Source organism: Chiloscyllium punctatum, chromosome 3 (assembly GCF_047496795.1).
Source record: "Chiloscyllium punctatum isolate Juve2018m chromosome 3, sChiPun1.3, whole genome shotgun sequence".
NCBI classification, from domain to species: domain Eukaryota; kingdom Metazoa; phylum Chordata; class Chondrichthyes; order Orectolobiformes; family Hemiscylliidae; genus Chiloscyllium; species Chiloscyllium punctatum.
This window is the reverse complement of record NC_092741.1, coordinates 112,401,994-112,419,238: the sequence shown is the minus strand read 5'-3', so window position 1 is coordinate 112,419,238 and position 17,245 is coordinate 112,401,994. Positions and strand designations below refer to the sequence as shown.

At 39.3% G+C, this 17,245-nt stretch overlaps 1 protein-coding gene across 6 annotated transcripts in view; it reads left to right on the top strand.

Annotated features, from left to right (window-relative positions):
* phf3 (PHD finger protein 3) overlaps window positions 1–17,245 on the top strand; it is a 161,685-nt gene that overhangs the window by 25,637 nt on the left and 118,803 nt on the right. Inside the window, exons 2-3 of one of the 6 annotated variants that reach the window (XM_072558254.1) lie at window positions 1,458–1,570; window positions 14,541–14,801. The exons of 3 other annotated variants lie outside the window; for them this stretch is intronic. In XM_072558254.1, coding sequence (XP_072414355.1) covers window positions 14,561–14,801 — 241 coding nt within the window. In that variant the 5' untranslated portion in view covers window positions 1,458–1,570; window positions 14,541–14,560. The remainder of the gene's footprint in view (window positions 1–1,457; window positions 1,571–14,540; window positions 14,802–17,245) is intronic. 2 more of the 6 variants (XM_072558262.1, XM_072558284.1) reach the window with 2 other exon arrangements.

Sequence of the window (17,245 nt, the reverse complement as noted above, 5' to 3'; positions counted from 1 at the left end):
CTTCTTTATTTGGAGTATATTGAAATATGAGTTTATATTCAGCACCAGCATGTTTTTTTTTGGGATCCTTGAGAGCTAAAATGAGACAGTCATCCATTTTGTTATTTTGGGATGGGACCAGGTTAAAGAATCTAGTTCTAAATCAATTCTAAAGAACTTATAATTCCTGAAATTGTTGTGAAAAGCAGTAATGTTTCTCTGTTGTGATCAGCTAACTCTACATAAATGATGCCAGCATTGAAACAAGAGTAGATTATTTGGCATCTCAACCCGGTTTATTTGTTGGGATAATGGCTGATCTATGACCAAATTTTTAGAGACGTCTCTGGTATAGCTTATCTCATTGAATAGCTGCTTAATTTTAGGGTAGTCAGTTCCTTCAATTTAAAATATTGTGCAACATTAATAACTCAGAAAGCTAAGTAAAGCTTCAAGAGAATTTGATTTTAAATTACTAGGATGAGAACAGAGAAGAAACATCATAGTTTTAGCACTTTGATATTTTGCAACTGTCCTCTGCTAGCGTTGGACTGTCTTTAATATGTGTTAGAAAATGGATCCCTAGGGGATATAAAAAAAAATGAACCAAGTGGAATACAACATCTATTTTAATATTAGGATTGCATTGCATTTCTTGAGTAATGCATAACAAATGTTTAATGGCTAAAGGTTCGCACGATGATAGCAACTATGGTCTAAGAATGTTTTCAATGAAAGTGCTTGTTTTAGAGTTAAAACAAAAGCAAGATATCTCTTAAACGAGTATTCTGTTTAAAAAAGAAAGTGTGATGTTTTTGAGCACATTCTAGCATTCCACTTGCTGGTCAAATTAATCTATTCAAAGGTGCTATCATACACTTCTGGAACAGGTGAGAACTGAACCCAGGCCTTCTGGCTCAGACATAGAGTCACAATCACTCTGCCCTTTTAGTAATGTTAGTCATGGTGAGGAGCTGTCCAGAAAACTTCAAATCTGCCTGACAGCTGCTCTAGGAGTCCACCCCTAAAAGTGTACTACAGCTTATTTTGCATGATGTATAGAATCGGAAAAGTAATCTAACTAGAATTAGAATTTGTGACATTTTTGCTTTAATCTGGAATGAGAGAGATTCTCTCACTGATGATTGACTGCAGTTGAATAAGATCTGATTGCCTTCTGAGAAAGAATTTAAAATAGTGCTGTTACAGAAATAATCCATTGCAAATGAGCCAGTGCTATACACATGTATGCCATGCTACATTGGCACTATATTGTGTAAATTTAGTTTTCCATTTCCATTGAGAATTGTGCTGTATATACTTCAGGGCTTCTTTCCTCCCTTTAGTGTAATTAGTTCTGTTTTTTCTCAATAATGTAAAACAACAAGATGTTTTAACTACTTTCCCCTACATTTCCCTTTTGAAGATGTACTTTTGTTTTGAAAAAAAGGTTGTTTATTTTGTTCCTCTTGTTTCAGAAAAGATAGCTGAACTCAACCAGTGTTGAACCTTCATGCAAAGCTGAACTCAACCATTGTTGAACCTTCACGCAGAGCTGAACTCAACTAGTGTTGAACCGACAAGTGTTGAGGTCAGAATAACCAATCAATTAGTACTGAACATGTATGCAAAACTGTTGAGATCCAGTGGTTAAGATGCCTATATTTTATGTTCATTCTTGGGATAATGTTCCTCTTCTTGATTCTTTGCTCTCTGCATTGACAAGATGTCTTAAGTCATTGTGTAGAAGGATCTCTTGTGATGTCTGGTGCTGTAACCTTAACTCCTACTTTATCCCTACCTTTTTAAGGTTGCATTACTTCTGTTGGCACTTTGGCTGTTAGGAAAGTATGTCTTCGATTTGAGATGCCATTGAGTTTTGTTAGAACAGAAAGTATTTGCTGTTGAGATTGTTTGAATATGACCTTCTCAGTCTCAGGTAGTTCCCAATTTGGATGATTTCTTTATTGAAGAGACTTATTCCAGAGAATTAGCTTTGACAAGCAGACTACATTATTATAAAACAAAGGACTGTGGATGCTGGAGGTCTGAAGCACAAAACAGAAATTGCTAGAGAAACTCAGCAGGTCTGGAAGCATCTGTGGAGAGAAGCAGAATTAACATTTCAGGTCCAGCATCTTCCTTCTGAATATGTCAAGAACATAATTAGTACAAATCAAAGCCGTCACTAGTTTGGTCATTTGAAATATCTTTCTGTTAATGCTATTCTTGGTAGTGGGGTTTGCAATCATAGAGCATTTCCAAACTCAGGATTGATTTCTGTTCATGGTTTTGCTGCATTGATTTCAGCATTGTTAGCTTGTGAAATAACCACACAGATGATGATTCCCATCACCAAGTTACCTTTATTATCTAGTACACATTACACTGGCTGCGGCCAGCTAGCTCGGAGTCTGTCCGCAACCGAAAAGATTCTATTCTGAGTTTTTAAAATTTTATTAAACAATACGGTTTACAAAACTATTAACGCTAACAGTTGTATACAGAGAAACAGCAATTCACAAGGGAGAGGAGCAGCAAAACCAGACCCCAAACCCCACCGTTCAACCAGTTTTCAGAAAAATGAGGACAAACCTCAAATCCCAAAATATATGTCTCCTCACAGGGAAGTGAATCCGTGCCACGGTGATGAGCGCTGAATCCTAAACATTAGATTCAAGGGAAGGCATCTCTGTGTTATATTTTTATATTAGATTCACTTTCTTTTCCCCCACACTATGCGGTAGTGCTATCTCTGAGTTATATTGGTCAGCCAAGGCTTTCCTGATTGGCCCAGTTTAACAATACCAAATTAAGAACCTCATTGTCAATGAGGACCACCCGGTTCCAATCACGACATTTCCCTCTCCCCAACAGGTTGGGATATTGGCCTCATTTTTTGCTTGTTGTTTCTGTTGCGATGTTTTCACCCCAGGTCCAGTTCCTCTGACTCACATCAGATATGGGTGGCGTACACGGGACCATCACCACCCCTTGTGGCCAGAACATCTCAGGAGAATTTAGTCCTCCTCTTCCGGTGGTAATGGTATCAAGGCTGTGTCCATTTCAGAAACTGAGGCTACCTTGATACTAAATGGAGGAGGACACACAAGCGGTTTCTGACAGGCCTCCTGTTCTGAGGGTCCAGGTATGTTTTGCTCTTGCCCTGTTTGCGATGTTACAGCTTTCAAGTGATCAACGTGTTTGTTCAGGACTGTATCACCTACCTGAACTTGTCAACCTGCCTTGTACCCATAGGAGATCATTTCCATAGTTCTGGCACTAAAATTTGTCCCTGAATTAAATTCTCTCTCTTGCTTAGAGAGACAATTTGGCCAACATTAGCATTCCTGGTGTCATTTCACCCAGCCCTCCATCAGGTCTGGACTCCACCTGGATCCCATTAGCAACTCTGCTGAAGCTATCCGTGTTGTGTGAGTGAGGTAGTCCTACAAATTGAACTGGAACAGTTTGGTAGCAATTGATGCTGTAGGCTGCTTCTTTAAGCCTGCCATCAATGTTTGAATCGCTCTTTCTGCTAGACTATTGAACAATGGACCATATGGAGCTGTCCATTGGACCTTAGGAAATATTTGAATTCCGTGCTGACAAGTGATGTCCCATTGTCCGTGACTAGTATTTTCGGGAGTACTTGTATCGCGAACGATGCTCGCAGCTTCTCAGTTATCATCCGAGTTTGCTGAATGGCTTTATGCACGTTCAATCACTTTGAATGGGTATCCACAATGACCAGGAACATCGAGCCTATGAAAGGACAAAAGTCAGGGTGTTGATGGTGGCAGCTTTTGTCCTTGTTAGCACTCTGGGCACTGCCCAGTCAATGCAGCTATGTTGGCATCCAACCCTAGCCAACAGACATAGCTTCTTGCCAGCATCTTCATTTTGTAAACCCCTGGATGGCCCTGGTGGAGTTCGGCCAGTATCTGACAGCAATCTTTACTGTGGACAATCACCCTGGCTGCGGCCAGCCAGCTCAGACTCAGTCCTCACCACAGTAATGTGCCGTCCTCTACAGTGGTCTGGTCTTGCTGGATCCAAAAACCCTTCTGTTTCCCTGATTACTGCCAGCTGTTTCAGTTTTGCTAGGACAGGATCTTTATGTCCACAGTTGGATATTGTCTGTGGTGACTGAAAGGGTGTCCAGAAAGTTTAAAACTAAAATTGACTTTTCCAGGGTATGCACCACGGGTGGAGTATCTGCCAGTAGGAGGCGGCTCAAGACATCTGCGTTAGTCACTTGGCTTCCTGGATGGTGTTCTAACTTGTATGTGCTGAGAATAACAGCCCAACGCTGAATTCTTTTGGAAGCTATGGACAGCAGCTCCTTGTCTTCCCTCAGTAGCTCTAGCAGGGATTTGTGGTCTGTTACAATGACAGATTCTTGTGCCTGAAGGTATTTCCTTACACCAAAGCTGGCTACTAAACCTTCCTTCTCTCTCTGGGCATACTTGCATTCAGCATAAGACAGAGTCTGGAAGTGTATGCTATTGGGCATTCCTCTCATTTGGGCCACTGGTGAGCAACACTCCCTTGATACTGTACAGGGAGGCATTGCTTGGGATCGTAATGTGCCAACACACAAGACAATAACTGCTTTTTTGCTTCCCTAAAGGTTGCTTCTTGGCTACATGACTATTTCCAAGGCTCACCCTTTTTCAGTAGCAGGTGTCAGTGTGCCAAGATGGAGGCTAGGTTACATGTGAATTTTCCATAATGGTTCACTAACTCAAGGAAAGACTTAAGCTCTGGTTCAGACGTGCAGGGCTCCTTTGATCACCCTCACTTTCTCTTCTAGTCTTTTTGATGGTAACCTAAGTGGGTCACATGGGATACCAGGGGGACACATTTTTCCCCATTTAAGGTGTACGCCCATCTGGAAGAAACATTGTCCAAGTTCTCCAAGTGCTCTTTATTGGTCTTCCCTGTTGTTAGCATGATATCTAGATAAATGGCCACCTGGGGTAGCCCTCATAAAATGTTCTCCATAGTCAGCTGGAAAAGAGTGCAGGCTGATGATACCTCATATGGCAGCCTTGTGTATTGATATAAACCCTTCTGGGTAATAATTGGAGGGTACCTCTGGGACTCCTCACTTAGCTGCAATTGCAGCTAGGCATGGCTCACATGCAGCTTCATAAAGGACAGTCCTCCTCCTCCTCTGCCAACTTTGTGTACAAGTCCTCTATGCGAAATAACCACACTGAGGCCACTGAAATAACAAACTGAGGCCAGTTCCTGTCATCAAGTCACCCTTTATTTATTACTGCACAGTACACTGGCTGTAGCCACCCAAGGCTTTCCTGATTGACCAAGGTCACATAGTCAGTGAGGTCCATCTGGTTCCAATCACTACAGCTTGAATGATTCATTTTCATTTCTCAAATGCAAGAGTGCATATTTTGCTGAACAAGATGTCTCCAGCATTAGTTATCAATGTTTTCCTACTTTGACCTGGAGTTTATTAGTTATGACTCTATGAGCGTTAATGTATGGACTGTGTCCCTTCTCAAGAATTCATCATGTTATACAGATGCAATTGTCTCCCCATCCTTGCACTTTTAAGCTGGTTAGTAGCAATACTAACTGATGGGCAATCTTTGATTAATGCTGGCATCTGTCTTGACAGTGTGGTGAATAGTTCAGGTATGCCCTGTTTACCAAAAAGCAGGATAATTACAACCTGAGTAATTACATTGATATCAATGCACTCATTGGTCAGTGGCAAAGTGATGTAAGATGTTGACAATGTCATCATACAGTTACTACACAGCAATTGGATTAGTGGTGCTGGAAGAGCATAGCAGTTCAGGCAGCAGGATGCTGCCTGAACTGCTGTGCTCTTCCAGCACCACTAATCCAGTATTTGATTTTCAGCATCTGCAGTCATTGTTTTTACCTTACTACACAGCAATATCATGCTTGCTGTGTACCCAGTTTGAGCTCTGCCAGAACTACTCTGTTCCTGGCCACATTGCAGCCTTGGTCAAAAATGGACAAAAGAGCCGAACTTGAGAGGTGACTCCCCTCATCATGAAGGCAGTATTTGACAGTCTGGGATTGAGCAGCCAGAGTGCAGCTACGGTTATTGAGAATTAAGGAAACAATATCCACTTTTTGGAATTATACCTACCATAATGGAAGAAGGTTGTGTTTTTGGAGGTCAATCATCTCAGCCATTGGACATTACTGCAGGAGTTCCTCAAAGTACTCTCATCAGAACGGTTTTCACTTGGTTCATAAGTTCAGAAATGGATATGTTTAGTGGTGATTGCACAGTGTTCAGTACCATTTTTGACTCCTTTGATACAGAAATGGTCTCTGTCCGTGAGCAACAACATCCACACTTGAGCTTATAAGTGGACGGTAACATTAGTGCAGTACAATGCTAATCATTTTATCTTTACCGTCAGTGATGTTATTATCACTGAATCTCCCATTCTCAACATCCTGGAGATTATCATTGGCCGAACGCTTAACTGGACCAGCCATAGACATGTGTGGTGAGAAAAGCAGGTCACGGGGTTGGGAATCCTGAGGCAAGTAACTCACTATCTGATTTTCCAAAGCCTATCTACGAGACGTAAGTCAGAAGAGTAATGGAAAACCCACCATTTGATTGGATGAGTGCAGTTCTAACAGCATTTACTTCCTCCACCCCTGACTCTCTCAACTGTGGTATGCATCACATACCAAATGCACCATAACACATGGCCAAATCTCCTTCAATAGCTTCCAACCTATGACTTATACCATATAGAGGGGCAAGGCCTTGAGATGCAAGGGAACACTACCTATTCTGATTACACCAACAAGCCACATGTCATCTTGTTTTGAAACTATATTGTCATTCCATTACTGCTGATGGATCAAAATCCTGGAATTCACCGAACAATGGTCTAGGTGTACCTGCACAAATGGATAGCAGCAGTTCAAGAAGGTGGCTCAACACTACGTCCTTGAGGGTTAATAGGGATGTGTAATAAATGTGGGCCTAGCCAGTGACATTCAATTCAAGATGCAAACTTTTAAAGCTGCCAGTTCCAACTTGAAAGGATCTCTTGAAAACGTTTTTATAGTTTGTGAAGCTAGAAAATATAATGAATAATGTTTTTCTTTTATTTGTAAGTCTGACTTTATTTTTCTATCTGTTCATAATGCTTGGAGGGCATGTGTTCTTTAATTTAAGTTGCTTAGCGAAGTTAAGCGTAGTGGCCAGCCTTTGAGCAAGTATATCTATTTTGATTTCTGGGTGCAGTTGTTTGGAATAAAGGTCTATTAGTTTCATTCTACACTTCATTTCTTAGGCTCTCTTGTCCTGTAAAGCCTGAAAGCATGAACGTGCAACTGCAGACAAGTGAGCAAAGCCTTTAGGGGAGACATTATATCTTCGACAAGTTCTTGATTCTTCATTGTGAAACCAATGCATTGGCATCGTCTTGGTTTAACGTGTGTCTGACAGAAGTTTCGAGATGGGTAGTGAATGAAAATAGGAAATTGGTATTTATTGTACAGTTTTTTTAATTCTGCAAAATGGTGCCAAAAAAATCTAACATTTTTTCATTAGCCAGTTTCCAGATAATTTCTATTTGGACCAACCAGACAACATGGTTGTTGACCCTTCATAAGGGAACAGTCCAAATTACATTTACTCTTTGCTTCCTTGTCCCCATTTTCTTTCATTCACCTGTCAGTTTAATCTTGGATATTAACGTTTACTACTTGAACAACTTCAACTCTGATGAACTTTCTCCTGTCCTTTATTCTAAATCTCATACTTTTAATTGTGCTATGAAAACTGACTTATTAGTCTCAGCTGGGAGTATTGCTGACCAAAGAGATCTTGGAATGCAGGTTAGGTTCATTATTCCTTGAAAGTGGAGTCCCAGCTTGTTGTCCTGTTTCCCGCCAATATTGTCATCCTGTTTCCCCCCTCAGTCGAAGCAAAACGCTCAAAGGCACGGTAGTTTTATGTCCTTCATCTTTATTCCAGGCCCTGGAGGGAGAGAGAGCGATCATCCGTGTGCACAGAGACATGAGTTCACGGTCTTCTCTGGAACAGCAGTTTCTCAATGAACTATATAGTCATTTGACAGGGAGAAGCATCCAGATAAGGCAACATACATATTAATTGGGTGACCATTACAATCAACGAATGTCAGTGGTAGAGACCAAGCCTTTTACTGTTACACATTGAATGTTCTTAACCTTATTAACTGGATTCATCCAGTGGATACTTTTCCCTTTGTTAGCTGACCTTGCATACTGAATGCTTCCAATATTGTTAAATGGTTTTACATAATGAATGCTTTTCCACCTTGTTAACCCATTACCCTTACGTCCAACACCCTATTGTTAACTGTAAGATCTTATCTAATCTAAGTCATGCTCAGCTGAACCTCTTGTTTCACAAAATTCAACTTGACTCTTTCCCTGCCTGCTTATACCCTATACACGTTCTCATTCCCTCTTCTATCATTACATGATAACCACCTCGATGGTACTACCAGCTTTCATAAGACTCTGACACCCAGTATTTAAGCAAGTTATTGACACACAACATACAATGATTATAACAACAAAAAATACTAATCAGTTACAGAAAGTAGAATTTGAAGAATCCTCCCACATGGAAAAAAAATCGCCAGTAAAGTTCTTAAATCCACAGTCCTTAGTGACCACTCTATCCCCTCCAAGTTGAGTGGAAATGAGCCAGTTCTCCCACGTCTCCTTCAGTAAAGTCCAACCTGAAAACAAAATTCAGTCTGTCCTTATGCATCACTCCTCTGAGAAATCTGAATTCTTGGATAAGAGCAGTTAAGTACTTAAAAGTTGACGAGACTTCCATCCTTTAGGAGATGCTTCAGATGGAGGATCTCAGCACATCTGAGCATGCACTGCAGCAGCTGCACTGCAGGCTAGGTGAATGCAGCATTCTTTGCTGCATCTGCTCCTGCTCTGCTGTTAAATGTAACAAAGCCAACTGGCTGTGGTGATTTTAGCTTGATCAGTGAACCTTCATATCCCTTAAATGATCGAAAGACAAGGTAAAGCTCACGTGGTTTAATAACTGTAGGAAGGCCATTGACAAAAAAAAAGTAACGACTTCTTCACTTGTTAGTTTCTTCAATTTTCGTGCTTGTGACTGGGGAGTTGATTGAATCCGTGAGATCAGGTTGTGGAGGGTTGGGCAGTGGTCCGAAGGCGCGCTTTACCTTTGAATGGAGATATTCCAGAGACAGTGTTAGCTGCTGAAAGTATTTTTGCACTTCCTCTCTCGTTCCTACCCTTGCCAAGGTGGTTATCAGTATGAAGACAGTTACACATTTAATTACACTAATTTGTGTCTGCCTATTCCAACATTTTTCGAATTCTTGAAGTCTGTTATTCTGTTAATCATTTATGACATTATCAAGTTTTATAGAATCCATAAACTTCTAAATTGTACTGCCCAAACAATTCAGTCATTTATAAACAACAATCTATGGTCCTAAAGTCAAACCCTCTGGGGAACCCCATTCAGGTTGCTCAAAAATTATTTTTCTTTAATAAATTGATACCTGGCTAATATGAAAGGAATATGAAACCTGCCAGGAAAAGTATTTCAAAAGTATGGAACAGCAGGAAAACACTGATGTTTCCTGTGGTTTAGCAGTTGTAGAGGCCGTTTCAGTTCAGATTTAAATCTCAAATATTCATGGGAAACAAATGCTGAATATATTAAAATATGTTGTCCAAATGAAACTTGCCAAACAAAACAGTCGGAATTCGAGTAGCAACTTTGGTAGAGATCAACATTTTTTTGAATTTACAATATGAAGGGGGCTAATGAAGTCTTAACAATATTTAACAGCATCTAAGCAACTCAGCCTCCAGTTCTAATATTCTCTACAAAATCTTAACGAAACATCAAGCTAAAAATGCAGCCTTCTTTTTGTGAACAGTGCAGTAAAAGAGAGTCGAAACATCGATTTTCCTGCTCCTCGGATGCTGCCTGACCTGCTGTGGTTTTCCAGCACCACTCTAATCTAGACTCTGATTTCCAGCATCTACAGTCCTCACTTTTGCCTACTCTGCATTAGCAGCAGAGCAGCAGAGATATTTTAATACAGGACTCTCATCTGGTTAAAACATGACCACTGACCCTACTTTTTTTTAAACCGGCATTGTAGAATTTCAAACAAATCAGGGGCTCAAGGCACGCAATCAGTTTGTTTCAAGGTTACAAGTTTGATAATTTTAAAAAGGACATATTTTAAAAAGGACAGATTTTAAAAATAAAATCTACCCCATTACAAAACACATTGAATTGAGATGCTGATTTAAACAAAGCAAAGCAGTTACTTAAAAGGATTTTCTGAACTAGGATTTTAACAGATCAATATTTTTAAACATCAAACACTCTCAGCATGGCCCAAATTACATTGAAACTTTCCCTTTTCAACCCAAGTATTAGTATGGCCTTAATATCAGCGTTTTCTCTTTTGTTTTGCATCCTCTTACTGAGATTACACTAATAAAAAGAATGCCCTCGCAGTGGACCACGTGGCGCTGCAGTCCAAGCCATTCTCTTCCCCCAGAACAAAGATTCACAGAGCCTCGAATTTCACCATAGGGGACTTTAACCCCTTTCTCACTTTGCTCAAACCTCACTTAAACACAGAGCTGGAACCCAGCATAGTGCGGAGGACTCGATCCTCAACCAAACCCACCCAGGGGACTCTAATCTCAATTACAGCCCCTCCCCCTAATGCAGTGCAGAGGACTTGGACCTCTGCCTGCCAGCACGTTTGCGAAACTGTGTCTCTCAACTGAACTAATTACTGTTTGAGGAATCATGGAATAGAGAGCGATCGATTGAGGGATGTCTCTGGCACACAGGAATATCGAGAGGGACCAAGGTTTAAAATCTTACCTTGTGGCCCCATCTGTCTTGAAACACCGATGTTCTGGGCGGCCACTGACACCATTCGTAACTCTTTGTTTGGATCCTGTCGACTGCGCCAGTATTGTCATCCCCTTTCCCGCCAATATTGTTGTCCCATTCTCCTCTTAATCAATGCAATACACAGAGATACAGAATAGTTTTACCTCCTTCATCTTTATTCCAGGCCCTGGTTATACCTTGTACACATTCTCAAGCTTGACAGGATAGTGAAGAAGGCATTTGGTATGCCTGCCCTTATTAGTCAGTGCATTGAGTATAGGAGTTGGGAGGTCATGTTGTGGCTGTACAGGACATTGGTCAAGCCACTTTTGGAATATTGTGTGCAATTCTGGTCTCCAGCTAAAGGAGGTACAGGAAAGATTTACAAGGAGGTTGCCAGGATTGGAGGTGTAGAATAGATACAGACTCTTCAGTCCAACTCGTCTGTACCGAACAGATATCCGAATATAATTTAGTCCCATTTGCCAACGTTTGGCCTATATCACTCTAAACCTATTCTTATTTATGTACCCATCCAGATGCCTTTTAAATGTTGTTATTGTACCAACCTCCTCCACTTCTTTGGCAGCTCATTCCATACATGAACTACCCTCTGCATGAAACCGTTACTTGTTCGGTCCCCTTTTACACATGTTTTGAATGAGGAAGTGGTGGAGGCTGGTGCAATTACAATATTTAAAAGGCATCTGGATGGGTCTGTGAATATGAATAGGTTTAGAGGGTTATGGGGTTCAATTGATTTAGGATATCTAATTGGTAAGGATGAGTTGGTCCAAAGGATCTTTTCCATAATGTTATTCAAATCTAATTCTTTGTACCGATCTAGGGTGCACTTCTGCACACAATGTGAACTGAGGTGGTGACCCCAACCTTTATTACTGTAGCCATTGACTCTTCTAGTACTGCATCCAGCATTTAATTTTGAATTGTGAGTGTAGTTGGCATTATGGCCTATCCAGTGACAGAAACATTGCAGTTGCAAGAGCATGAGGTTCAGATGAATCTGTTCTTCACAAACTCACCTTCTAATTTATCTATGCTTAATGGTGGCTATTAGATAATGAGTAGGAGCTGTGGTTTCTAATGTGTATTCCTCTTTTGATCTAAAAGCTCAAGATAATTAAAAGGTAGCTCAGATTTAAAATACTGACCAGGCAGTAAACATGCTTTGCTTTTGTCATTCCTATTACACCAGATGTTTATTGACTTTGTAGGGCTAGTGGAGTGTTCATGATTTCTTTTAAACAGAGTATAAAGCTCCATCAGTTCAAATTTGTGTGTGGGTCTAACTTCAGTAGAAAATCTAATGAGTTGGCTGCTATGAAACCAGTATCGAAATACTGTACTTTGTCTCTGTAATGGAACTGCAAAATTGTTGGATTTGTCATAAAACCCCACTACACATTTTCCATGACCTTACCTAACCTGATCTTCATGTGATTTGAATCTGGAGACAATGTAGCTAAGTCTTGCAGTGCCATTTCAGATGACAATCAAGACTAAACTGTCTGGGAAAGTTAATACTCGAGTGACAGCATCAGTTAACGGTGGTTCACCACCACGTTCTAACAAGCAACAAGCCTTGCTGGTCTTGGCAGCAATGCTACCAATCCATGAAAGAAAATGTTTCTTCAAAATTGCATGTTTAGTAATATTAGTAATGATCTAAATGAGGAATGATTAAACCAAGAGCCTTTGCAACCTGTAAATAAGCTGTAAAGTACCTGGTTCCCCTCGTATGAATTTAATTTTGTATGACAAGAATCAGAAATTTTCCTGGACAAAAGTTGATAAATTTGTAACAGATGTCGAACAAAGTGTTGGCTGGGAATTGTCATGAGTTATCTTGGGCCAGGAGAGTGTTTTCTGAGAAGTATTTGAATGTAATTTCTTAGAATTCGTACAATGTCTGACTTAATTGAACCTGTAGAATTGTGCATTTGTCAGGTCTAAATGTTAGCAGTTAAAGCAGAGTAGATTGAATTTAATTATAACGAGCTAAACCACTTGTTGAACCATTTCTGAATTTTTGTTAGTCTTTTGGGGGAGAGGGGAAACTAAATTAGTCACTTTTATCTAACTCACTGTAACATTTGGAGTCCAGGGTTTGGAATGAATGTGTTTTGTTTGACTTTGAAACACAAGTGGTTCTGAACTTTGCGTGACCCGAATAAGTTGCACGTTTAATTTGGACTACTGTGGCAACTGATAATGGCATCTTATCCTAAGTTCTAATACTTACTTAACTATTTTGTTTATTGAATGGTATTTGTAGTAAATACAACTGCCAAATAGGCATTAAACATACTTTGCTTTTAGTCATTTTTAAGTTCTTGCATATCCTTTCACCAGGTTTCCTATTTATCAATTAGTGGAATAATATTTTTATAACTTCTATACACATTTTTCATGAAATATTGAATACCGTTTGATGACCATGGTGTCTCTCTTCATCTCACATTGTAATTAGTGATGTGGACTTGCTACAGCTTGGATATGGAAAAGATTTAATTTATTGCCAGCGGTAATGTTTAGCTACAATTTGTAATATTTTAACTAATATTTTCCACTTAGATATTCAGATTTAAGATAACACATTTGTTAAACAAAAGGGACAATGATAGCAAATACACTAACTTTAACATTTAAAACAAACTCCACAGTTGCACTGTGCCTGCCTGCAGTGTAACAAGTCTTCTGTATAGCAATTTCTTCCTATTTTCATTTTAATTTTCTCACCAGTTTTCACTTTGTAAAAACTGATGGGATACAGATTCATGTGTAACTGTCCCTTTTTTATAGGTTTTTAATTTTCTATTATTTACTGAGGAGTTTTGATGTTGAGTTCAATCAAGTGTATTGATAGGGTGTGAAAGCCATACACACTTTGATTCTTCCTGTTTTTTCATTCCAAAAACAAGTCGCTAGATGGTGATTAAGTGGGAACCATTTCATTAACAAGTGATGCTAAGTTAATTGAAGCATTACTGTTCTTGCAATCATCACCTTGTTCTAATTACTTGTATTAAAAATAATTGAGCCAATTGACATGTCTCTTAGTTCTTGTCCTAATATTTAAGTGATATGTATTTAAATGATTGTTATAAAGTTAGCTTTCTAAGAACAAGAGTCGAGTCTGTTTTCTACCCCTGCTGCAGAAATTTGGTAAATTGTTGACAAAAATGTCTTGGACGAACCTAACAATTCAAGGATTTAGGGATATGTTGCAATATTATCTAGAATGGGGAGGAAATGTAGGTCAGTTGAACCAAGGGAGGGAAAAATGGGATGGAAGTGACTTGGAGGGTCACATCAAAAGCGCTTGCTTCTGGAAAAGCTCGAATTTAACCCACTGGCTTCTGATTGGCAAGCATTGGATTGTCCACAAACCCTTCAATCCCACATAAGATTACTAAATCAGTTATACACTAGTATTATTCATGTTATCCTGGTTTTTGGTCTTTATTTTGCCATATTTTAGTAAAGAAAATTTGCAATTGAGTATAAACTTAGTGAAAATGTTGAACCCTGTTAGAGGATCTAGGAATGCACTTCAATTAATATCTGAAATATGTCATGCTTTTTATCTGTGCAGGAGTCCGAGTGGATGTCTTCATGGATATTATTGATATATTTAACCCTTTGCTAGCCACCGACCACTTGGATGACACTCTGATTTTAGAGCCAGACTTAGAAAGTGAAGTTTGTGATTGTGGCACAGAACCAGACATCCTGGGAGGTTCTTTAAGAAACATGCTGAGTGACAAAGATCCTATGCTAGGATCTGCTAGTGCACAATTCAGCCTGCCCTTTTCAGATAATGAAGATGGCAACTTTCAGCTAACATGCTCAACAGGTAGGTCTGACTTGCTTTTTGGCTGCGATGCCTGCAAAAGTAATGTGGGCTAATGTAGCCATGTAGTACTTGTATGAATGGGTGGAAAGGCTTCCTCCCACCTCAAACCCCTGCCACACCTTCCTTTACATAATGCCACTTTTGCACAGTGCCAAAATGTCTAACTCTACCTCTTTAAAATGATTATTACAACTTTTACACTGGGGGAAATGTCTGTATTTATACTGGTGAGTTTTTAAAAAAAAATAAACTGGCATAACTATGCAAGATTAGGGAACTGCTTTATAGCCAGCAGGTATTTTTGCAAAAATGTGATAAATTGTCACTCATTTATTTTCAATTTTGTGTGGAACATCTCTGAAGCATGTTGTTTTCAGTGATATATTATCGTGCATAATTTCAGTTTGGGCCACTTATAATATTTAGTACATAAATCCTATTAAAATTGGGCTGATTTTAATAATAAGGAGGAGGCTTGGGAGGTAGTCGATATCAGTTATTGAGTAGTAGAAAAGAAAGGAAATTGAGTTGGAGCTGTGCGCCTTGAAGTGACAGAATCAATTATGTGCCATTTAGTTGAATTCAGAATTATAATATAAAGAATGGTGTATAATTATTTAGCCTTCAAAGTATGTGTCCATGCATTAGATTATAATGGTTAATCCAAGTCAGCAATATTTTACCATTTTTTCAAATAATGGAAGCTTTGAAGTTTTGAAGGGCATTATTTCATTTGAACATTGGTGTGTAAAGCATAATCCTATACATGTAATAGAGCCTGTACACTTCATACCTAATCCTAAAGAGGAACACTGACTATAGAATTTGTTTTATACTGTTGCCTAGTGCTTTGTTGTTTCTTTCTTTTTTTATAAGGCATGTTTCTGAAGCCCATGATACCTGATGGTACACATTAGGGAAAAATAGTTTTCTTCAAAGCTGTATGTATGCTTATGTGATGTGTTTAGAAAGTAACTATTTGCAAATGATCATATTTTACCTATCAAAGTTAGTGCATCTTGATTTTATTTTCTCCTAACCTAATTTTTTAAAACTCTATTGTCTTAACAAAATAGAAAATTAGATTGCTGACTTTAGTAAGGGAAATTGACATTTGGATGTTACTGCAACTTTTTCTTTTGTGATTCCATTTTCGTTGGGCATAACACTTGTGGTAACAATTTAATTTCGGTGTAGAATTTTTAATGCTATAGCCTTACAATAATGCAGAAAAACTAGAATTGATTATTTTGGACAGGTGTTATGGGCAGGTGTCAAAAAAGGTATTCAAATTCTTGAACAGTGGCAGTCGGAGGGAGGAGAGATTATAATTGTTCAGTGATGGTTGAGCCTGCCAAACAAAGATACTAGATTCTTTGAGTTAGTTGATTTCGTCTTGGTTGTGGCATTACATTTGGCTTAAGGGAAAGAAATAAAAATCAGCTACAATTTTTACGCCTGATTCCTTTGAGACTCTTCTGGAAAGAATGTAAACTTAAGCTTTGGTAGGGCAGAATTGTGTTTTAGCTGTGACTTTTCCCTGTTTGATTGACATATACCTCGTCATTCTTTACAGGGTATTCTAAGGTAACAAAAGCAAAATGCTGTGGATGCTGAAAATCAGAAATAAAAAGAAAATGTGCTGGACTTACTCAGGAGGATTGGCAGCATCTGTGGAGAGGGAAACCATTAACATTTCGGTTGACTATGTTACTGTCATAAAGGTCTACAGCACAGAAAAACCCCTTTTGGCCCATTGAGTCTGCGCCAGTCAAAACCCACCATCTAACTATTCTTATCATATTTTCCAGCACTCATGTCTTGACATCACAACTGCACGTCTAAATATGACTTAAATGTTATGAGGGTATTTACCTCTACACCCTTGCAGACCATGAGTTCGAGATTCACACCACTGTCTGGGTGAAAATATGTTGTTTCATGTCCTCACTGAACCTCCTGCCCTTTACCTTAAATCTATGCTCCCTCTCATTGATCCCTTGATCAAGGGGAAAAGTTTTTGTCTATCTACCTTATCTGTGCCCCTCATCTTAAACTCTCCTACCTCCAAACCTCCGACACAAGTCTCCAAAGAAAAGAATACCAGTCTGTCTAATCTCATTTCTTACCTTAAACTGCCCAGTCCAGGCAGCAACCTGATAAATCTTCTTTGCCCACACTATGGCAGAGATTACATCCCACCCATAATGTGGATCCCCTAGCTGTGGCCAGATCAACTTTTTTTACAGTTCCGATATAACCTCCCTGCACTTAAACTCCACGTTTTGGCTAGTAAAGGCAAGTATCTCATTCTTAACCATAGAGTCGTACAATATGGAAATAACCCTTGGTCTAAACTCATTCATGTTGCCTAGGTATCCCAAACTGAACTAGTTCCATTTGCCTGCATTTGGTCCATATTCCCCTCAATCTTTCCTATTCAT